General features: G+C 49.4%; 1 protein-coding gene across 4 annotated transcripts in view; it reads left to right on the top strand.

Moving 5' to 3' along the window:
* FLNB (filamin B) overlaps positions 1–19,023 on the top strand; it is a 148,823-nt gene that overhangs the window by 108,418 nt on the left and 21,382 nt on the right. The window contains exons 25-35 of one of the 4 annotated variants that reach the window (XM_082738604.1): positions 2,447–2,614; positions 3,822–3,914; positions 4,682–4,805; positions 5,956–6,112; positions 7,662–7,851; positions 9,662–9,909; positions 12,410–12,481; positions 13,199–13,301; positions 14,014–14,154; positions 16,992–17,120; positions 17,988–18,161. In XM_082738604.1, the coding sequence (XP_082594730.1) occupies positions 2,447–2,614; positions 3,822–3,914; positions 4,682–4,805; positions 5,956–6,112; positions 7,662–7,851; positions 9,662–9,909; positions 12,410–12,481; positions 13,199–13,301; positions 14,014–14,154; positions 16,992–17,120; positions 17,988–18,161 (1,599 nt within the window). The remainder of the gene's footprint in view (positions 1–2,446; positions 2,615–3,821; positions 3,915–4,681; positions 4,806–5,955; positions 6,113–7,661; positions 7,852–9,661; positions 9,910–12,409; positions 12,482–13,198; positions 13,302–14,013; positions 14,155–16,991; positions 17,121–17,987; positions 18,162–19,023) is intronic. The other 3 variants (XM_082738606.1, XM_082738605.1, XM_082738607.1) reach the window with 3 other exon arrangements.

The following is a 19,023-nucleotide window of genomic DNA, read 5'->3' as shown; positions in this document are numbered from 1 at the left end:
CAAGGGGAATTCAGCCAAGGACAAGACAGTCAGAGCTCTTGTGCTCCGGTAACTTCCTGTCTGGTGTTGATGCAGCTTCTTGTGATGACTGCTACCAGGAAAGAACAGGGCCCAGTGACAGAGGACAGAGCCATGGGTGTTGGGGGGAGCTTGGCAGTTCCGCAGTAGGAGGGACGGGAGGGGAGAGCACAGAGGACAGGTGGAGGGCTGCTGTCTGGAAAGATGACGTGATGGCTGCAAGCCTGCAGGTAGCATTGAGAAGAACCTCTCTTCATGGAGACGACAACACTGTTCTTAACTTCATTGGGATGGTCTGGCTGATGCTTTCAGCTTGGGAATTCCCCTCGCAGAAGAGGGTGAGGGTTTGGACCCCAGTGACTGACCTGGGAGCATGAAGCAGATGGCCATCTTTGAGAAGTCCAGTAAAAAGAGACCCATTTCTTGACCCATTTCTCATCAGAGGTAGATGATACGTCCATGTTTCAGATTCTCTGTAGCCACTCGGTGCGTAATGGCAGTTTCTCCCAGGTCTCAGGCCCTGGGTGGTTAGTTAGTAAAGTATGGGTTGGTTGTCTTAGTTTGGGCTTCTTAGTAAAGTAACTTGTGAGGTATTGCTGTGAAACACTCGGCAACCTGCTGGCTTCTCATTTGCTTTCATGGGAATTCTCACCGGTTAAACATTAGTCCAGTGTTTCCTGGCCTGGTGCAAAGCCCTAGTGGGGCTGTTTTTGACAAGATGTGCTGTCCTCCCCACTGTGGCATACTGGTTTCCCTTGCTGGGCCAGCTGGGGTCAGCTGGTGGTGGCTTTTAGATCACTGGATCCACCAGGAAAAGCACATCAGGAGAGAGAGCTGCCGTGGCGGGTTTCTGGTGTCTGCCTGGGGCCCGGAACGGGGTAGCAGGGAATGCTTGGTATCTGTCACCTGGGGTCTAAAGTTACCTTGCTAGTTCTGGATGCCCTCATGCTGTGTTCAGACACCTTCCAGTGGAAGCTCTGACTTGGAGATCGGCCTCAGAGGCCGTCCACCGCCACCACCAGCTGACATAAGATGGCTCTACCGTTCCCCTGTGACATGAAGCTCCCAGCCTGGAGGGTGATGTTTGTCTTGGCTGGGTCAGCCATTTATTTCAGTTAGCTGAAAAACTGGATGCCACTGAAACCCAGCTGTCATTAACCCAGCCAAGGCCTCTGTTCTTTGTGCGATCTTGTAATTTACCACCGTATTCCACAACAGATGAATTTGGGGGGATGCAAAGCAGAAGACACCTGAGTTTGTGTGTCAGTTAGAAGTCATTGATTTTGCCAGTCTCTTTGGGAGCACAAGGACCCCTGCTCACAGCAAGAGGTACATGTTGCCCCTTAGCGATGGGCTTGGTTGCCCAAGGAGGCATGGTGCTAGGGATTCTGAGGTTCCTGTTTCCAGCTCACCTCTCAGAGGTCTTATTTAGTCCCCTTGGTGGGGGAATCCCAGGAGGGACCCTGGCCCAGCCCTAGTTATTCTCTTTAGTGCTTCTCTTGCAAATCCTGATCACACAGCATTTTCTGTTTCCTTGGATTTTTTTTTTTTTAAGATTTTGTTAGTTATTTGGGAGAGAGAGCCTGGTGTGGGGCTTGACTCCAGGACCCTGAGATGATGACCTGAACCAAAGACAGATGCTTAACTGACTGAGCCACCCAGGTGCCCCTGCTTACCCTTGGTCTTTAAAACCAGTACCCTCAAAGAGTCGGAGACCCCAGAGCCACCTGTGGGGTCAGCTATGCAGAAGGACCACGGCTGACAACGGTCAGGAGAAAGCAAGGCTTCACCCAATGGCCAGGGAACCAAGCAGGCCATTCATGTTGGGAAGGAGCAGGCTACGTTGTAGGGGAAGGACTCCAGGAAGCCCTCAGGAGAGGTTTGGGGAGAGGGTATTAGATGCGGGCTGGAAGGGCTCCCAGCCTCTGCAGCCCCCTGCACTCACTCCTTCCTTCCACCGCTGAGCGTCCTCCTTCAGCGTCTTTGACAGCCTGTGCTCTCCCTCCCCTCCAGGGCCCTGTACCCCCCCATCACTGTGCTTGAAACCCCCTCCATCTGCTTCTCTGGGTGCTGTCTGCTCACTTTCTTGTCTCGGGTTAGTTGTCCCTGGAGAGCTGCCTCTGGCCCCCTGAAGACCAGATTCCTTGCCTTCGAAGTGTTCTACTGATGCTTGTACATGGCCCTGGCCTCTGTCGAATGTGATGTCACAGCTGCCTGTTTGCCACCTTCTCCTGCACTGTGGGTTCCTCCAGGGCCATGAAACCCTCTGGGCCCAGCTCGCAGCCCGATGCTGCATGTGGTGGGTGCGTGTGGGAGCACACAGCCAGGCAGGGCCCCTGGGGAGCTGTGGGGAAGTTCTGGGCACACATGAGGCAGGTCATCTTTCACTAGGAGAGCTGTGCTCAGGATCCTGTGACTTCTTCTCCAGGCAGTCCCTTCAGAGTTCCTGTGAAGGATGTCGTGGACCCTAGCAAGGTCAAGGTTGCTGGCCCTGGGCTGGGCTCTGGTGTCCGAGCCCGCATCTCACAGTCCTTTACAGTGGACAGCAGCAAGGCCGGCCTGGCTCCTCTGGAAGTGAGGGTCCTGGGCCCACGAGGTGAGTGCGTCCTGCCAACACCCTCGCCACAGGTGAGGGCAGCCATGACTCAGTGGGCACTTGACTTTTGAGTTTGGTCATGAACTTAAAATTAAATTTGCTAAATTACTTTATTGCTCCGTATTTCAGCTAAACAGGAGAAGTGCCTGCTTTTATTTATTTATTTTTAAATATTGTATTTATATATTTTGAGAGAGACAGAGTGTGCACATGCATGCTTACATGTGCACACTTGTGAGTGGAGAGGGAAGGGCAGAGGCACAGGGAGAGGCAGAATCTCAAGCAGACTTGTGCTGAGCACGGAACATTCTCTTGACCCTGCAGTCAAGGCCTGAGTCGAAATCAAAGAGTTGGATGCTTAACCGACTGAGCCACTCAGATGCCCCAAAGCTGCTTTTAGAAAGCAGGCAGACCTCCTGTGTCTCTAGTGGTCTCTTCCCACATTTAATAAGGCGGCTCTAAGTGTCTTTTTCAATTTTCACTTAAGTAGTGAGGCAAGTGGTATTTGTGCTCTCATATGCGTGTGTCAGCCTTTGTGAGGTGACTGAGGTCTGGAGTTTGGGTGGGCAATGGGTTTAGAGGTGATAACTCTCTTTGAGGTGCCTTGGTGCCCATGTGCAATACATCCAAATCTCTGGAAATGACAGATACGCAACCCATGTGACATGGCTTTTGTCATTGTCCCCACTTCCTGGAGGGAGAGGGTCTCTTGGGAAATGGCCTCTGTTGACAATTCGGCCTGCCCTGTTGGCAGCCTAGAACTGGGGTTTGGTATGACGAGCAGGCCATTTTGGGACAGAGCCCTGCAGTGCATTGAGATTTACCTTATTTGGCAGGCAATCACATTTCCTCTTCCGGCACTGAAAAATGAGCCATTCTCTCCTTAATTTCTTAAGTTATCTGGATTTTTCCCTGGTGATGTGTTCTTGGCTTTATAGATGTAGCAAACGGGGGCTTCCTTCTTTGAAGAGGAACTTTCTACTTAATGGGGTTCAGCAGGAGGTTATGCCTTTTGAAGCTCAGGGCAGATGTGGTTTGAGGGAAATGAGGTCATGGGGCTGGAATCTGATTCTGCATAGTTACTGAGCTTTAAGACCTGTGTGTGTGTGGAAGAGAGAGAGAGACAGAGGGAGGGAGGCTTTACTTAGATATCTACTGCTATTATATTATTCTGGAGGACTCGGAAGTAACAGCCTTTTAATTTTAGCTGATGAGATGGATTCCCAGTCTTGGCGCAGCCCCTTGAAAGCCATTTCAGAGTTCTTTAAAGGTGACCCGAAGGGTGACTTTACGGAGACAGGTTTGCATTTTCCTATTGGCTGCTGCTCTAATTATGCTGAATGCCTCTTGCTGTCCTCACCCCAAAAATTGCCTGGTTCCTGCCTCATCTGCTTTGCTTAATGAGCAGCCTACCCTCAGTCGACCCATCCCCGATACTCATGGCCAGAACTAGGATCTAGAATCTACCAACGCAATGCATGCCTCAATTATGCTTTAACACGGTCTCCAGCTGACCCCTGTAGGCATCACTTTGAAGATCCCCCCCCCCACCTGATGGAATGGGCACCCTCACCTGCCCTGCACCTAACACTCAGCCTGCTGGCATCCTACTGGTCTGTGCTCTAGGTGGCCATCCATTTGCTTGGCCAGTCCATTGGTTAACTTCTGCTTCTCAGAGTTGTGGTCTCTTTGGCCCTTCCTCTGCTATAGAGTAAAATGGCCACATCCCAAGCATACCTCACCAGCTTGGAAAGGGATAGCGTGCCTGCAACATGCATCTTCACGCAAGCATGGCAGTCTCCTTAATTGCACTCGAGGGCCGACTGAGTGTACTTCAACCATCAGAAAGCTAAAGGTGTCTCTTGGGGTCATTTCTGCAACCATGAATTGGGGATCCTGTCTCCTGTGATTTCTTGGGCCACTGATTATGGCCTCCCCTGCCTTTATGTTTCTCCTCATTGGAAACCAATAGGTCTTGGGATGAATGTGATTCTATTTCAGACTCAGCCCAGGGTGGAGTGAAGGAGAGTCTGTGCAGTTCCTCAGATGTCTCATTTTTGTTCTCAGGCCTGGTGGAGCCGGTGAACGTAGTGGACAATGGGGATGGCACACATACGGTGACCTACACGCCATCCCAGGAGGGGCCTTACATGGTCTCAGTAAAATATGCTGATGAAGAGATACCTCGTAGGTAAGCTTCTGACACTTACAGAAGGGGGTCAGAACCAGCCTGAACTCCAGCCGTCTGAAGGTTTGGCCAGCACTGTCCTGGTGACCCATTCAGCCATTCATTTATCCAACTACCCATCCGTCCGTCCGTCCGTCCATCCGTCCATCCAACCATCCGTCCATCCATCCATCCATTCTTCCATCTGCCCATCCATCTATCCGTCTTTCCAACCAACCATCCATCCATCCATCTACCCACCCAACTTCCTCATCAGCAGGTATCAGTGAGAACCTGCAGGCTATCTCTGCACAGGTGTTAGAACATACTAGCCTTGATACCTGTGGCTGCTTCTCTCTTGATATCTTGTATCCCCCTGCTTTGTCCTTTTGTCCATATTTAATTTAAAGATGAGCTGAAATTAAGGAGTTGGGAATCTTTGAAGAAACAAGGAATGTGTTATTTCATCAACGTTGTCTTTCTGGTGACCTTACAAGTAGTTCTCTGATGAGGGCAAAGATTTTTACTTTTTTACTTCTTTACTTGAGGATTTGGTTGACAGTATGTTCCCAGAAGGTATTGGATAGAAACGTCATTCCTCATTCACATTAATATGAAATGTTGCTATACTCTTCCTCTGTCAGGACAGCCTCCAAGGGATTCTTTTCATACTCCTTAAGATGAAAAGAATTTACCCAAACCCCAATATATGTTTTATATAGAGATATACATATAGCTCTAGGTATGTAGAAATCTGTAATTTATAAATTACATTTATGTATTACTTTGCTAATAGGTAGTTCACCATCTAAGGCATGCTAAGAATAGAAGAGGATGAGATAAGACATTAATTTTATTATTCCAACATTGTTTCCTAATTCCAACAGTCCCTTCCCATTTTGGTAACCATTTTCTTAGCATGACAAAAGCGAGTTAACTGTGTCTCCCAAACCAAGTTGAGGATTAGTGTGTATCCCATGGTGTGCACTCAGGGAAAGCATATGATGGTTACATGCTTGTAAATTTCTATTAGACTTAAGGTACATAAGGCACTCGCTGTCTTACCTTCTGTAGAAATCCTCCCTCTCAAGCCCTGTCTCTTTGTGTAAGAGAGATCGAATGTAGCTGGTTGATAGTATTGGCACTCACCCAGCATGTGTATGTGTCTTTCAAGTCCCTTCAAGGTCAAGGTCCTTCCCACATATGATGCCAGCAAAGTGACGGCCAGTGGCCCTGGCCTCAGTTCCTATGGTGTGCCTGCCAGTCTGCCTGTGGAGTTTGCAATTGATGCCAGAGATGCTGGGGAAGGCCTGCTTGCTGTTCAGATCACGGTAACTTTGAGTTATTTTCTAGAGTCAAATTCGATTAATGAAGACCTAACTTCCTGGTCAGGGATAAGGATAAGATTTTAATGACCGATTTCTGGCCTGATGCAAATGTTTTGATGATCCCCCCGACCCCCCATCAGAGAACCGGTCATTGTGTAAGAAAACAAACATGCTTGCCTGAATGAGAGGTCTGAAGGGGTAGCTCCAAGTACCACATTTGGATGAATCTCGTGTACTTTGATCTCTACTCTATCTGCTCCTCTGCTTTTGTTTTAAAATGTTTTAAATTACTCATCAGATTAGTTAAGACTAGGTTGCGCTGTATATCACAATACCCCCGCAAATGAGAGTGGCTCCAACCGTGGGATTAATCTCTCTATTGAAGGAAGCCCGGAGGCAAGCCACCTGGGTACTGTGTGGCTCGGCAAGGAAGCTGGCTCCAGCTCTCCCGCTCCTCGGTCCTAGCGTGTGGCTTCTGTCCTGAGGTTTCCTCCTGGACCACGAGCTGATGCACGTGGCAGGCCACAAAGAGAAGGAAGGGCAGAAGGGGAAAGGGGACCTTCAACTCAATCAGCGGTCTTGACCAGCTCTCTGTGACTTCCACTTCCCTCTCATTTATTTACTGGCACTTTGTCACAAGTCCCAAGGCCATACTTCGGGGAAGAGTTTGCTAGCAAGTGGGAGCTGCCCCCAGCCAAGGACTGGGAATTTTTTACTAAAGGGAAGAAGGAGAGTGGATGTGGTGATATAGGAGCAGGGACCTTGTCCCCCTTGTCTCCCTGAATTTGGTTGGATTCAGAGCTGAATCAGTTCTTGTTTACTTGACCGTAGAATTCCTAAAAATTGACAATGTCCATAGAGTGTGACCCTCTCCCCTCCCTGCTCAGCACGGCTGGATCCCAGGATCCTGGGATCATGACCTGAGTTGAAGGCAGAGGCTTTAAACCATTGAGCCACCCATGGGCCCCCCAAAACAAAACTATAATTAAGATTGTGTTGGGGCACCTGGGTGGCTCAGTGGGTTAAAGCCTCTGCCTTCAACTCAGGTCATGATCCCAGGGTCCTGGGATCGAGCCCCACATGAGGCTCTCTGCTCAGCAGGGAGCCTGCTTCCTCCTCTCTCTCTCTGCCTGCCTCTCTGCCTACTTGTGATCTCTGTCTGCCAAATAAATAAATAAAATCTTAAAAAAAAAAAAAAAAAGATTGTGTTAAGCCATTAATTCTGTCTCCTCTGGAATAGAGGCACCAATGAATAAGCAAAATGTGTCTTGTTTTCCCATGAGTGGTCTCTACATCTTTTTTTTTTTTTTTTAAAGATTTTATTTATTTATTTGACAGAGAGAAATCACAAGTAGATGGAGAGGCAGGCAGAGAGAGAGAGAGGGAAGCAGGCTCCCCGCTGAGCAGAGAGCCCGATGTGGGACTCGATCCCAGGACCCTGAGATCATGACCTGAGCTGAAGGCAGCGGCTTAACCCACTGAGCCACCCAGGCGCCCTGGTCTCTACATCTTGATGACAAAACCCTAAATAGCATTTCTCGGTGCTTCACAGGACCAAGAGGGAAAACCCAAAAGAGCCATTGTCCATGACAATGAAGATGGCACGTACGCCGTCACCTACATCCCTGACAAGACTGGACGCTACATGATTGGGGTCACCTACGGGGGGGACGACATCCCATTGTCTCCCTACCGCATCCGGGCCACACAGACGGGAGATGCCAGCAAATGCCTGGCCACGGGTGAGTGTGGGCTTTGGAGTCAGTAAGCCAGGGGCCAATCCTTCTCTGCCCCTCAGTGGCTGTGTGATTAGGGCAAGTTGCTTAGCCACTCTGAGCTTTGGTCAAACTTAGATGGAAGCTCTTTCTGAGAACATTTGAATTCAAGAAACTCTTCTTGGGATCAGAGACTGTTTCACGGGTTTATTGCAAAATTATATGAGGTCAGGTAGGAGAAATGTTTAGCATGGTACCAGGCACATGGAAGCTGTTATTATGTTACTTTTGAAGTGGGTGCTTTTGTGGAGATCTCACCTGTGGTGGTAGGTCCTATGAAAAGCTGCAAATATATGCCTTTCCTTTCATGAGGAGATGGTTTAATTTTTCAAGATTTATTTGAGAGCATTTCAGGTCAGCATTAGAGAAATGCATTCGAGGATCTGGGTTTTTCCTCAGCACTTCAGCCTGTGCCTACGTCTCTTAGAATGTCTCCAGAAATATTTGAACATCACACTTCCTTCAGTTTCTGAGATGTGACCGAGACCATCACAGGCCCTTCATTTCTAAGAACAGCTCTTGTTACCCTGACGCTGCTCCAGCAGATTTCAAAACATGAATCCCCATCTCTGAAGTGAAACAGATTGGCTTCTCTTTAAATTCAGCATAGGTCCAACCTGGATAGACCTGTTTCTCTCATATCTTAGCTTGTTCTGAACGGAGGAAGAATTTCTCGCTTTCAGAGCAAGTTGTAAACTGCTCAGCTTGGCGAGTTGGGGCTCAAACGCTGGGAAATTTTGAACCACTGGCCAATCCAATCCACCACCTCCTAGGTCTGCGCTATCTGCCAGGAACGACTGGATTGCCGTGACTAACCTGGGGCATGATAATACTGGGTGGGGACTGACTCCTTGCTCTCCAGGCTCTGTTCTGTCCCTTGCTGGGGCAGAATCCTGAACAGGATACTCGCTCATCCTGGGGGCTCCGAGAGGCCACTGTTCTCTGTCGTTCAGGGCCTTCCACGGACTGGCCCCAGGCTCCCTTCTACTATTCCCGCTCTGAACAATATGTTTTTAGCATTCGCTGTTGCTTCTTGCCTTTTTTTTTTTTTTTTTTTTTTTTTTGCCAGCATGCTTTTTGGTTCACTCATCTGCACTCCCTGATGTGGAACCTGTGTAAAGGGTGCCCCCAGTCAGACAGAGAGAGACTGGTCGTGGTTTGGGGGCAGAGGTGGAAAGTGTCCTCTAGCCAGCCACGCCTGTGCTTCAGAATCAGCCATTCCCCTTTTCTCGCCCCCATCAGTGTGGCAGTGCTGGGATATAAAGTCATAGAACTTTCTTTATAGAAATGAGCTATGGGACACTTCTCTAAAGCACAGCTGACTCTTTTTTCTATAACTGAGTGTCCCCACAGCACACTGAGCCGTCGTTGTTGGTGCCTGGCCTGCAAACGTCTGCCTGTTCATAATGAACAGCCGACAGCAGAGACCGTGTGTGGTTCAATGTTGTGTGTACCTGGCCCTCAAGGAAGTGCCCATAGTACGTCTGCTTGTGGAAGTTGACCATCCCCTCTGACCCCTGAATGCCAGCAAGCTGGGCCTAACATCGGTTGACACTCCCAGCTTGTCTCTTAAGTACTAGAGCGCCCCCCACTCCCACGGGGAGCAGCCCCTTCCTCCGACCCCCAGGGTCTCCCGGACCACCCTGTGTGTGGTGGCCGTCGAAGATCTGGCATGGACAGATGCAGACTCTGCACCAATGCGTGCTTTGTTCTGGGGTCCCCAGGGCAGCTCTCTGTGGCTGGAGCTTCTAGTCTTTTCTCCGGAACTGTTCTCTAGGTCCTGGAATTGCCTCCACCGTGAAAACCGGTGAGGAAGTGGGCTTTGTGGTGGATGCCAAGACCGCTGGGAAAGGGAAGGTGACCTGCACGGTTCTGACCCCCGACGGCACTGAGGCTGAGGCTGACGTCATTGAGAATGAGGATGGCACCTATGACATCTTTTACACAGCTGCCAAGCCAGGCACCTATGTCATCTACGTGCGCTTTGGCGGCGTTGATATCCCCAACAGCCCCTTCACTGTCATGGTAAGCCACATTCCTTCCCTAAAGAGCCCTGGTCTGACAGAAAAGCTAACAGCTGCCCTCTGTTAAATCCTGGCTAGAACATCCCCTTCCACTTTTTTTTCTTTAAAAATTTTTTCCTCAGCAGTCATGACCTTGTTGAGTCCTAGAGTAATCTCTAGAAATCCGGAAGCTCTTGGCTGTTAGAGTTTTTAAGGAATCTTATTGGCCATCGAAGTATCCATCAGGCTAAGGGTCTTGGGCAATGTCCTGGCCAAAGCCCAGTTCAGAAAGATATACTCGGACAAAAAAAAGAAAATGCGTGTAAGTAAGACAGCACAATTTTTTATTCTGCTAGCTTTTCCTCCTCCCTCATCTCCACGGCCTGGAGGAGAGAGGTTCCTGATGCCGTTATGTCTGGAGACTTGACCCATATCCCGGGACACAAAGTGCCTCCAGTTTTGTTTGGGAGATTTTGCATAGACCTAGGAAATAGGAACATCTAGAAGAAAGGAACACCATTATGGTCCAGAACGGTGAGGCTCCTTAGTTTTCAACAAGTGACTCTTGGATTCTCCTCTGATAAAGAAGGTTCTTCAGTCAGGACAAGATTAGTAACCTCATTTGATCCTTAAAGCCAAGCATCATTGGCTCTCTTGCAGATGAGGTGTGGGAACAGGGCCCAGATTGAAGTTCACGGTGCCCAGCGTGCCTGCTGTGGACAACCACTGAGGGCCCCTTACACGGTGTCCTTCGATGCCATGGGCAGCAGCCATGCTTGACCACAAAGTCCTTAGGCCTCAGTGGCCTAGCCCCATGCACAGCCTGTGGAGTCCCTTCGGATGATTTCACTTCATGCAGCAACAGAGAAGGGACCCTGTTCCAAACAGAAGCCTGTGCCTTGCCTCCTTCCAAGCAGTCTCTCATCTGTTGTAGCTTTTTTCCCTTTCCATAGATGTTTGTTTATCTGTAAACATCCTGGCAGAGATCTGGAGGCTCTTTTTTGTCTCAAGGATGTAAGTGCCTCTCAACTTTGACACTTCATTTGGGAGTGTTCTCCTTTGAAGGCAGAAAGAAATGCAGCTAGAGAGTTTCTGTCATTCTTACTTCCCAAGAAGGGTCCCAGGTGTAATTTTAAGAATCTGTTTTGGGTTTTATGGGGTTGATTGGAACAGGGCAGCATGGAGGAGCGGCCCCCAGGCAGAGGTCATGGCTTTGCAGGTGCAACGAGCTAGGATGGGTGAGGCGGGTCTGAGTGAGAAAGTCAGTGTGGAAATACCAAGGGCCATTTTAGCTGCTGAGTCAGGGACCTGAAGTGGGGGCCACCAGATTCAGTGGGAATAAATGTCCCCTCAGCTGGGAGGTCACCTCTAGTACCTGGCTTGGGTCTTTTTTTGGTTTGGGTCTTCCATGCCAAGCTCTCTCTAGCCTTACCCAGGTGGACTTTCTCTACACATGGATTCCCTGCCTCCCTCTACAGACTTGTGGCCAGAAGGACACAAGCACCCAGTACTGCCTTCAGAGCTCTTGTCTCAAGGAGCCCCAGCAGGCTGGTTCAGTTAAATAGATCACACAGCCATGGGTCTAGCGGTGTTTCTGCTCATCTCGTCCCCACTGAGAAGTCCTGGGTCAAAGGCCATAGAGTGGCCATTGAAAGATCTTTGACTAGTATGTCCCTGCATAGCTCCACCGGGAGAGAGCCCTGAGGTGGGGGTAGGGCTGTTCCAAATGGTGATGCTCTCTGCAGATGCTGAAATACACAAAGAGGAGTGAAGCAGGCATGTTGGCCTTCCTCCCAGCAGGAGGGCCTTTCAGTTCTTGCTGTTGATGATGGGAGAAGAGGGAGATCCCTCCCTTACCGGGTTGATGGGATCAGGAATGTGAAGTCCGTGGTTTAAAAAAAAAAAAAAAATGAATTTATAAAGACTTTTAAAACATAAATACCATGGGCACTTATCAAGTAACAGGAGACCTCTTTCCCAGTTCTGTGCCGCAGAAGGGACTGGTGTTCCTTTTTCGCTGTTGGCACAACAAAGCCATCAGCTTTGTGCACGGGGCGGCTCCTACCCAGTGCTTTACAACTCATCTTGGTCCCTCCGAGTGTCAGAGGTACCCTTCCCCTTTCATTCATCAGACTCCGTAGCTTTTTCAAATACAGGTTTGCATAATTAGCAGACTCCCTGGCAGGTGTTTTAGGTACCTCCAAGTTCTCAGGACCACAAGCAGCCCGGGTAAAGAACCCTGCATGTATCACTACAGACTCTCCAGCTAGCATTTCTTTGGGCCAGCTTCCTAGAAGTGGGGTCATGGGTTTCAAGGGCATGTGGATTTGACATTTGAAGGAGGGATGCCGGCTTGCTCTCCACAAGGCGAGGAAGGTTGTAGGCTCCCGCTAGAGCAAGTGGTTCCTGCTGTATGAGACAGAGCCGTTGGGGAGGAAGCGGCCCTCATGTTGTAGGACCTACTAAAGTAGCAGCGTCCCTTCTGTGTGATTCCCGACTAATCTCCATTTGCCACCAACCAGGCCACGGATGGGGAAGTCGAGGCTGTGGAGGAGGCTCCGGTAAATGCCTGTTCCCCCGGATTCAGGCCCTGGGTACACTTTTTTTTTTCCCCCCTTTTTGGCATTTCTGTGTTTACTCAGCCTTCATTTCAGAAAGCTGCAGCCTGCTTCTGGGGATTGCTTAAGCCCTCTGGGTGTCCTGGTCATTGGTTTGCCCCGCCCCCACTGATCAGTCCGTCACAATGATCCCCCGCTTCCTCTGTAAAGAGACCCACCTGTGTCATCGTCTGCGCTCCACGAATCTCCAGCCGTCATGTCTGTGATCACGCTCGGTGTCGTTTGTCTCTGCGGTTCGGAGAAACACAGACTGTCCTCAGCCCTCCTGCTGACTCGCACAGCCGCCCCTCGCACAGTTGGTTTCTGTTCAGGGGAGAGCCACCCGCTGCTACTTTCTGCCACTTAAAACGCACCTTCTTTTCCAGGCCACAACTAAACCTTTCCAGGTGGAGCCTCTTGGGACCCACAGACATTGCTCTCTCTCACTTTCCCATGCCCCCGTGAGCCCTGCTGGGAATTCTGCAAGCAGAACGCCTAGCGATCGTTAGCAATTGGTCAGCATGACTTCTCCAGTACCCCAGGCTCTGCTTCGGCCCCAGGGTGTTAGACAGAGGCCATCCCACATGGACGGCAGCCACATCCCCAGATCCCGGCTACACTGGCTTGCAGGATTCCCAGCTCTCTGCCCTCTGTTGCTTCATCAGCCCACGCCATGGTCCGCTCTACCCAGTGATGACTGCTTCCTGTTTTTAGGTGACCGAAGAGGCCTATGTCCCCGTGAGTGACATGAACGGCCTGGGGTTCAAGCCTTTCGACTTGGTCATTCCGTTTGCGGTCAGGAAAGGGGAAATTACCGGTAAGCACAGTCACGAAAGCCGCGTTGTTCTCCCTAGATTGCATTAGCTTTCCAGAACGTTGCTCGGGAGGTGGTCCCATCTGTCCCTGATATCTGCCATCCTGAACCCAGCATCCCTGTTTCTTGCTGTAGGGGATTGGTCCGTGAGCCCCGAGACGGCAGAATGTTCACTGTATATATGTGTGTCTCTGAAGGGGCTGCTTCGTTTAGAACTTGCATCACATCCTAGAGAAGGCCAGGCACTCTCTCCAGGTTACGAACCACTGTATTTAGATACCTCTCGACTGTCAGGTTCCTGTCCCACCTTTCTTCCTGCCTTGTCTTATGCGCACACCTTTCCAGAGGTGACATTCCTACAACGTCTCTTGTACAAGCCTACCTTTCTCTCCCAGCCTCCTTTTAATGCCCATTTCTCTTTGAGCTGACTCTGCTACTTGGCTCGTGGTCTTTTCTAGTCTAGTTTGAGCTGCTCACTTGCAAGTACAAAGGTAGAAAACCCTTTACTGGAGTTGCCTGCTGCATTTTGTGGAAGGAAAAGGGAACAAAATAGAGGTAGACATGTCTCTGTTTTCCTGTTGTCCTTGTCCTGTCTTGGATGCTTTAGGCAGCAGGGAGTGCCCTCTGATCTGAAGGCCACCTGTGCCTTTGCACTGAGCTTCTCCGGGGGAAGTGCCTGGGGTGCTCATTGCCCTGTCTGCCTGTTCTCCCGCAGGAGAGGTCCACATGCCTTCCGGGAAGACGGCCACACCTGAGATTGTGGACAACAAGGATGGCACAGTCACGGTCCGATACGCCCCCACTGAGGTCGGGCTGCATGAAATGCACATCAAATATATGGGCAGCCACATCCCTGGTGAGTCGGGCTCTGCACCTGGGCAGCATGCTCACAGGACAGCATGACTTGGGCCTTGGTATCTGAGAGGTTTGCAGAGATGTGTAGTTAGCTGCTACATGGGAAATAATTCTCAGTGGCAGGATCAGGAATGCAGTGTGGGAGTCGCTATGAAATCAAATAGCCTATGACCCCAGCAGATCCAGCTACTTTTCCAGAAGGGACAACACAGCCTAGCGTCCTGGGTCACAGTTCACGCCCTTAGGTCCATGATTGTTTGTCTTTGTCACTGTGCCGAGCGTGGTCAGAGAGTATGCTGGGAGAAGAATGTGAGGCTCCCGGAGGGACTTTCCAGCCTGGCCTGCAGAGCCTGGTGTGGTGTGGGGTTTTGGGGCGGAAGGAGAGGACAAGCTGTCTTATGTTCACACTGACCTTGACAAGGAAACTCAGCTCAGATTTCATGTCCATCAACCAACACAGTGTTATTCTTGTTCTTCTTTTTCTTTTTTTTTTTAAATGTTCAAATAGTTTTGTTTTTTAATTTAATATTTTGAAGCAACATATCCACATGGTTTAAAAAACGGTACAGGGAAAGGTTTCCTTCCTGCCTGTATCACCCACCTGACCTCTCCTTGAACTTGACTGCTGTTAACTTTTTACATTGGACTTCAGAATATTTTTAAGACCCTACAGACAAATGAGAAATATGGATTCTTAAGCCCTTTCCCATTCGTGCATTAATAGCAAAGTCTGCACATCATTTCGAGCTCGTCCTTTTCCATCTGACAGTGTATCTGGGAGAGCTTTATGCTCCGAATGATAGAGCATGTTTGTGGTGTCGCACCGTTGGGGTGAGCATGGTATATTCCACCCTTACCCTCACTGGAGGATTTGAGGGTCTCCCCTGCCTTTTGCTGTCATTAGGCAGCAGTGAATAGCCTTTGTATCCATCATTTCACACTCACAAAGGTACAGCTGTGAGGTTTAATTCCCAAGGCATGTATTGTGGTCACAGAGATAACTGTCATTTTTAAGAATTAATTATTTTTATTAACATATAATGTATTATTTGCCCCAGGGGTGCAGGTCTGTGAATCATCAGGCTTACACACTTCACAGCACTCATCATAGCGCATACCCTCCCCAATGTCCATAACCCAACCACCCTCTCCACACCCCCCACCCCCCAGCAACCCTCAGCTTGTTCTGTGAGACTGAGAGTGAGACAACTGTCATTTTGATAGATGTTGACAAATTGTCAAGACAAATCTTGACAATGGCCTCCCCTCATCCACACATGCACCAGCAAGGTAGATGAGCACCTGCTTTCTACCAGGTTTTGGATCTTTGCCAGACCATTCAGAAAAACAGTATCTCTGTGTTTCTTTGTATGTCTCTTGCAAATGAGACTGAGCAACTTTCTATATGTCTAAGTACCGTTTGTATTTCTTTCTCTGTGAACTGAGCGCTTGTTTCCTTGGCCAGGTTTTTCTCTTGGGTGATTGGCTTTTGTCATATCACTTTCTGAGAACAAATTAAATACTGGAGAGATTAGTCCTTTGTGATACAAGTCGCAAATAGTTCTCCAGTTTGATGTTTGCTGTAGTTCATACATACATGTGTGCATAATATTTATTTAAAGCAAAAATATGTTATCTGCTTGTATCTAAATATTCTAAAGATGCAGATAAAGAGAAAGTAAAAAATGTCTTTCTCTTTCCCTTTCACTACCACTGCTGAGGTGTTAGTCTTTTCAGATGTTTCTCTCTGTGCCTACAAAACATGCATAGAATTTTGCTGGGTTTTTTCCTTCAAAGAAATGAGATAATGGTATTTATATTATATAGCAGCTTGTCTTTTTAACATGACACGTTATGAATAATCTCTCAAGTTAATACACACAGATCTCCCTCTTTTCTTTTCTTTTCTTTTTTTTTTTTTTTTGTAAGAGAGTGCGTGTGCCTGCATGTGGGCAGGCAAAGTGGGGGAGGGGCAGAAGGCTAGGGAGAGAGAGAATCTCAAGCAAGCTCCACGCTCAACGTGGAGACAGACACAGGGCTGAATCTCAGGGCATCTCCCAGCCCTGAAATTATGCCCTGAGCTGAAATCAAGAATCAGACACTTTGAGCCACCCAGGCTCCCCTTCATTTATTATTTTTAACGACCTGCCAGTAGACCCACGTTTACTTAACTGGCCCCCTGTTGTTGGACACTGGAGTCTTTTCCTAACTTGGATCTGAGCACTGTGGAAGTGGAAGTCCTTGCACAGGGCTGGGTCTGAGGTGTGGGATAGATTACTAGGGCCCTCATAGGACCTTACATTTTGAAAGGGGCAGCAAATGGCCTTCCCAAAAGACTTGTCCAGTTGTGTTCCATCCAGTAGTGAATCATTTCTTCACATGGTCAGCTGTTTCTTCCCTTATTCATCAACCTTTGGGATTATTTTTCTTGCGCACTATGAGTAGACCCTTTGGGTATCCCAGCATGGTCAGCTGTCCTGGAGTCTCCTTTGGATTTCTGCCCCTGTGTGGGAGACCCCGCCCTTGCCTGCTGTTAAGGGGAATGTTAAGACACTGGGTGTCCTTGGGGCACCTGGGTGGCTCAGTGGATTAACGCCTCTGCCTTCGGCTCAGGTCATGGTTCCAGAGTCCTGGGATGGAGCCCTACATCAGGCTCCCTGCTGAGCAGGGAGCCTGCTTCCCCTCTCTCTCTCTGCCTGCCTCTCTGCCTACTTGTGATCTCTGTCTGTCAAATAAATAAACAAAATCTTAAAAAAAAAAAAAAAGACACTGGATATCCAAGGGATGCATGCTCCCCTCAATGAGTCCCCCTCGATCTTGTGTTCTTTGCCAACTCAGAAAGCCCGCTCCAGTTCTATGTGAACTACCCGAACAGCGGGAGCGTCTCTGCATACGGTCCAGGCCTGGTGTATGGAGTGGCCAACAAAACCGCCACCTTCACCATCGTCACCGAGGATGCAGGAGAAGGTACTGTGTGGTCCCTGTGGGTTTTGCGCTTCCGGCCATCTGTTTGGAGAGTCAAGTGGACACAATTCCGGGACAGCTTTAAAAATTAGACTGCTGAGGGGTAGCATTTGTCTTGTCCTTTCTTCTCCATCTCTTCTGTAGAGCTGCTCTGTCTTCACCCAAGGCAGAACTTTTGAGCTCCTTTGTGTTCTGATGGAAATCCGTTTGATGCTGTGAGATGTTTTTACGGGACTTGCCTGAAATTTAAGCATGTTTTTTGGTAGATGATGATGTTATTTTGTTCTTTTTTGCACGTGTACATGTATCTAGAAGACTGCCTGAGTTACTGCCCATTCCAGATACAGCTCCATGCCTGTGCCCCTTGTCATCATGGAGACTTCTCAGTTTGTGGTCCTTTTTTGAAGATTTTCTTTTTAAGTAATCACACCCAACACAGGGCTCAAAATCAAAACCCCAGGATCGAGAGTCGCATGCTCTGCTGACTGAGCCAGTCGGGTGCCCCTAAATGTGTGGTCCTTACTGGATTTTCATGATGGCACCTGGTGCCCCACCAGCAGGAACAGCCTATGTGTGGCTCCCCTATATGTGTGGCTCGTGTGCTGGACGCCTTTCACGTCCCATGTATCCCGAAGAATAGAGAGATCTTGAAGGTCACTTATAGTGAATATTTCAGCTGGTGAAATGTCTTTCCAGTGGGCGGATTTGGCATGTCATTTGCTTTGCTCTGACATGCCCCTTGGTGGCCCACGTGGCGTGCATCAGCCTCTTGTTCCCAGCATTGGGACCACCCTGGATGAGTTGTGGTCTCTGTTGAAACAAGGGAACACACTCTCTCTAAGGGCTCGCCCTCCTCCCTCCCATCTGCAGGTGGCCTAGACTTGGCTATCGAGGGACCCTCCAAGGCTGAAATCAGCTGCATTGACAACAAAGATGGGACATGCACCGTGACCTATCTGCCCACCCTGCCAGGGGACTACAGCATTCTGGTCAAGTACAATGACAAGCACATCCCTGGAAGCCCCTTCACAGCCAAGATCACAGGTAGGATTACCTGGCTCGTTTAGGGGGTAGGCGGGTGGGAGAGGCTGCCTACGGGGAGGTGTGGCTGCCTGGTCAGCCCCTCTCCCCATCAGACCTGCAGCAGCAGGCTAGGCATCTAAGTGTAGGTTCTACTTCCAGACTCCTTGGGGAGGAATTGGGGTGCAAAGTCAACCTCGGGCTGGCCCAGTTCCTCCAGTAGCCAGTAATCCAAGGGAAAGCTCACAGTACCCTTCAGACGGCCCTTGTTTGGTGCTAGTCGGGCCATAGCATGCCAGTAGCAGGCCCTCAGAGGCATTCACATACTCCATGATTCACGTAAATACGTGAACTCGGAGATACCCTTCAGCATCACTACTGGATAGATTTCCTTTCCGTTTTTTGGATGGAAAAACTGACACCGGGTGAGATAGTGACTTAGCCAAATTCATAACGTGGGTATTCGGGACTCAGACCCAGGTTATCTGATTCAAAGCCCACACTCCCAGTGTCTGTTGTGCTGGCTGTGTTCATATCATGGTGTCAGGAGGTTATAAAGGAGATAAGAAAGGCGAGGTTCTTGACCCTGAGGTGTTCAGACCTGTCCGTGGGCAGTCAGCAGTCCCACGTGGAGCATGAGGTACTTGTGCCTGAGGAAGGTCCAAGGCAGGAGGTGACATGTGCCTCCTGCGGGCAAAGACGCCTTTAGAAAGTGGCCCGTGAAGCCTCGCGTCTCCTGCCAGTTCCCAGACACCATCAGCCAGCACTCATCGTTGGTTAGGTCTGCTCATGGTCCCAGATGGGCTTTTTCACGGAACTCCGAGTCACTCATTCTCCGTGCGCTCCTGCGTAAACGGTGTGTGGCTGGGAGACCACACTTAACCCG

Source organism: Mustela nivalis (assembly GCF_964662115.1).
Source record: "Mustela nivalis genome assembly, chromosome: 1".
In the NCBI taxonomy this organism is placed as follows: Eukaryota; Metazoa; Chordata; class Mammalia; order Carnivora; family Mustelidae; genus Mustela; species Mustela nivalis.
Note: the sequence above shows the minus strand (reverse complement) of the source record. Positions and strands in the feature narration are given on the sequence as shown.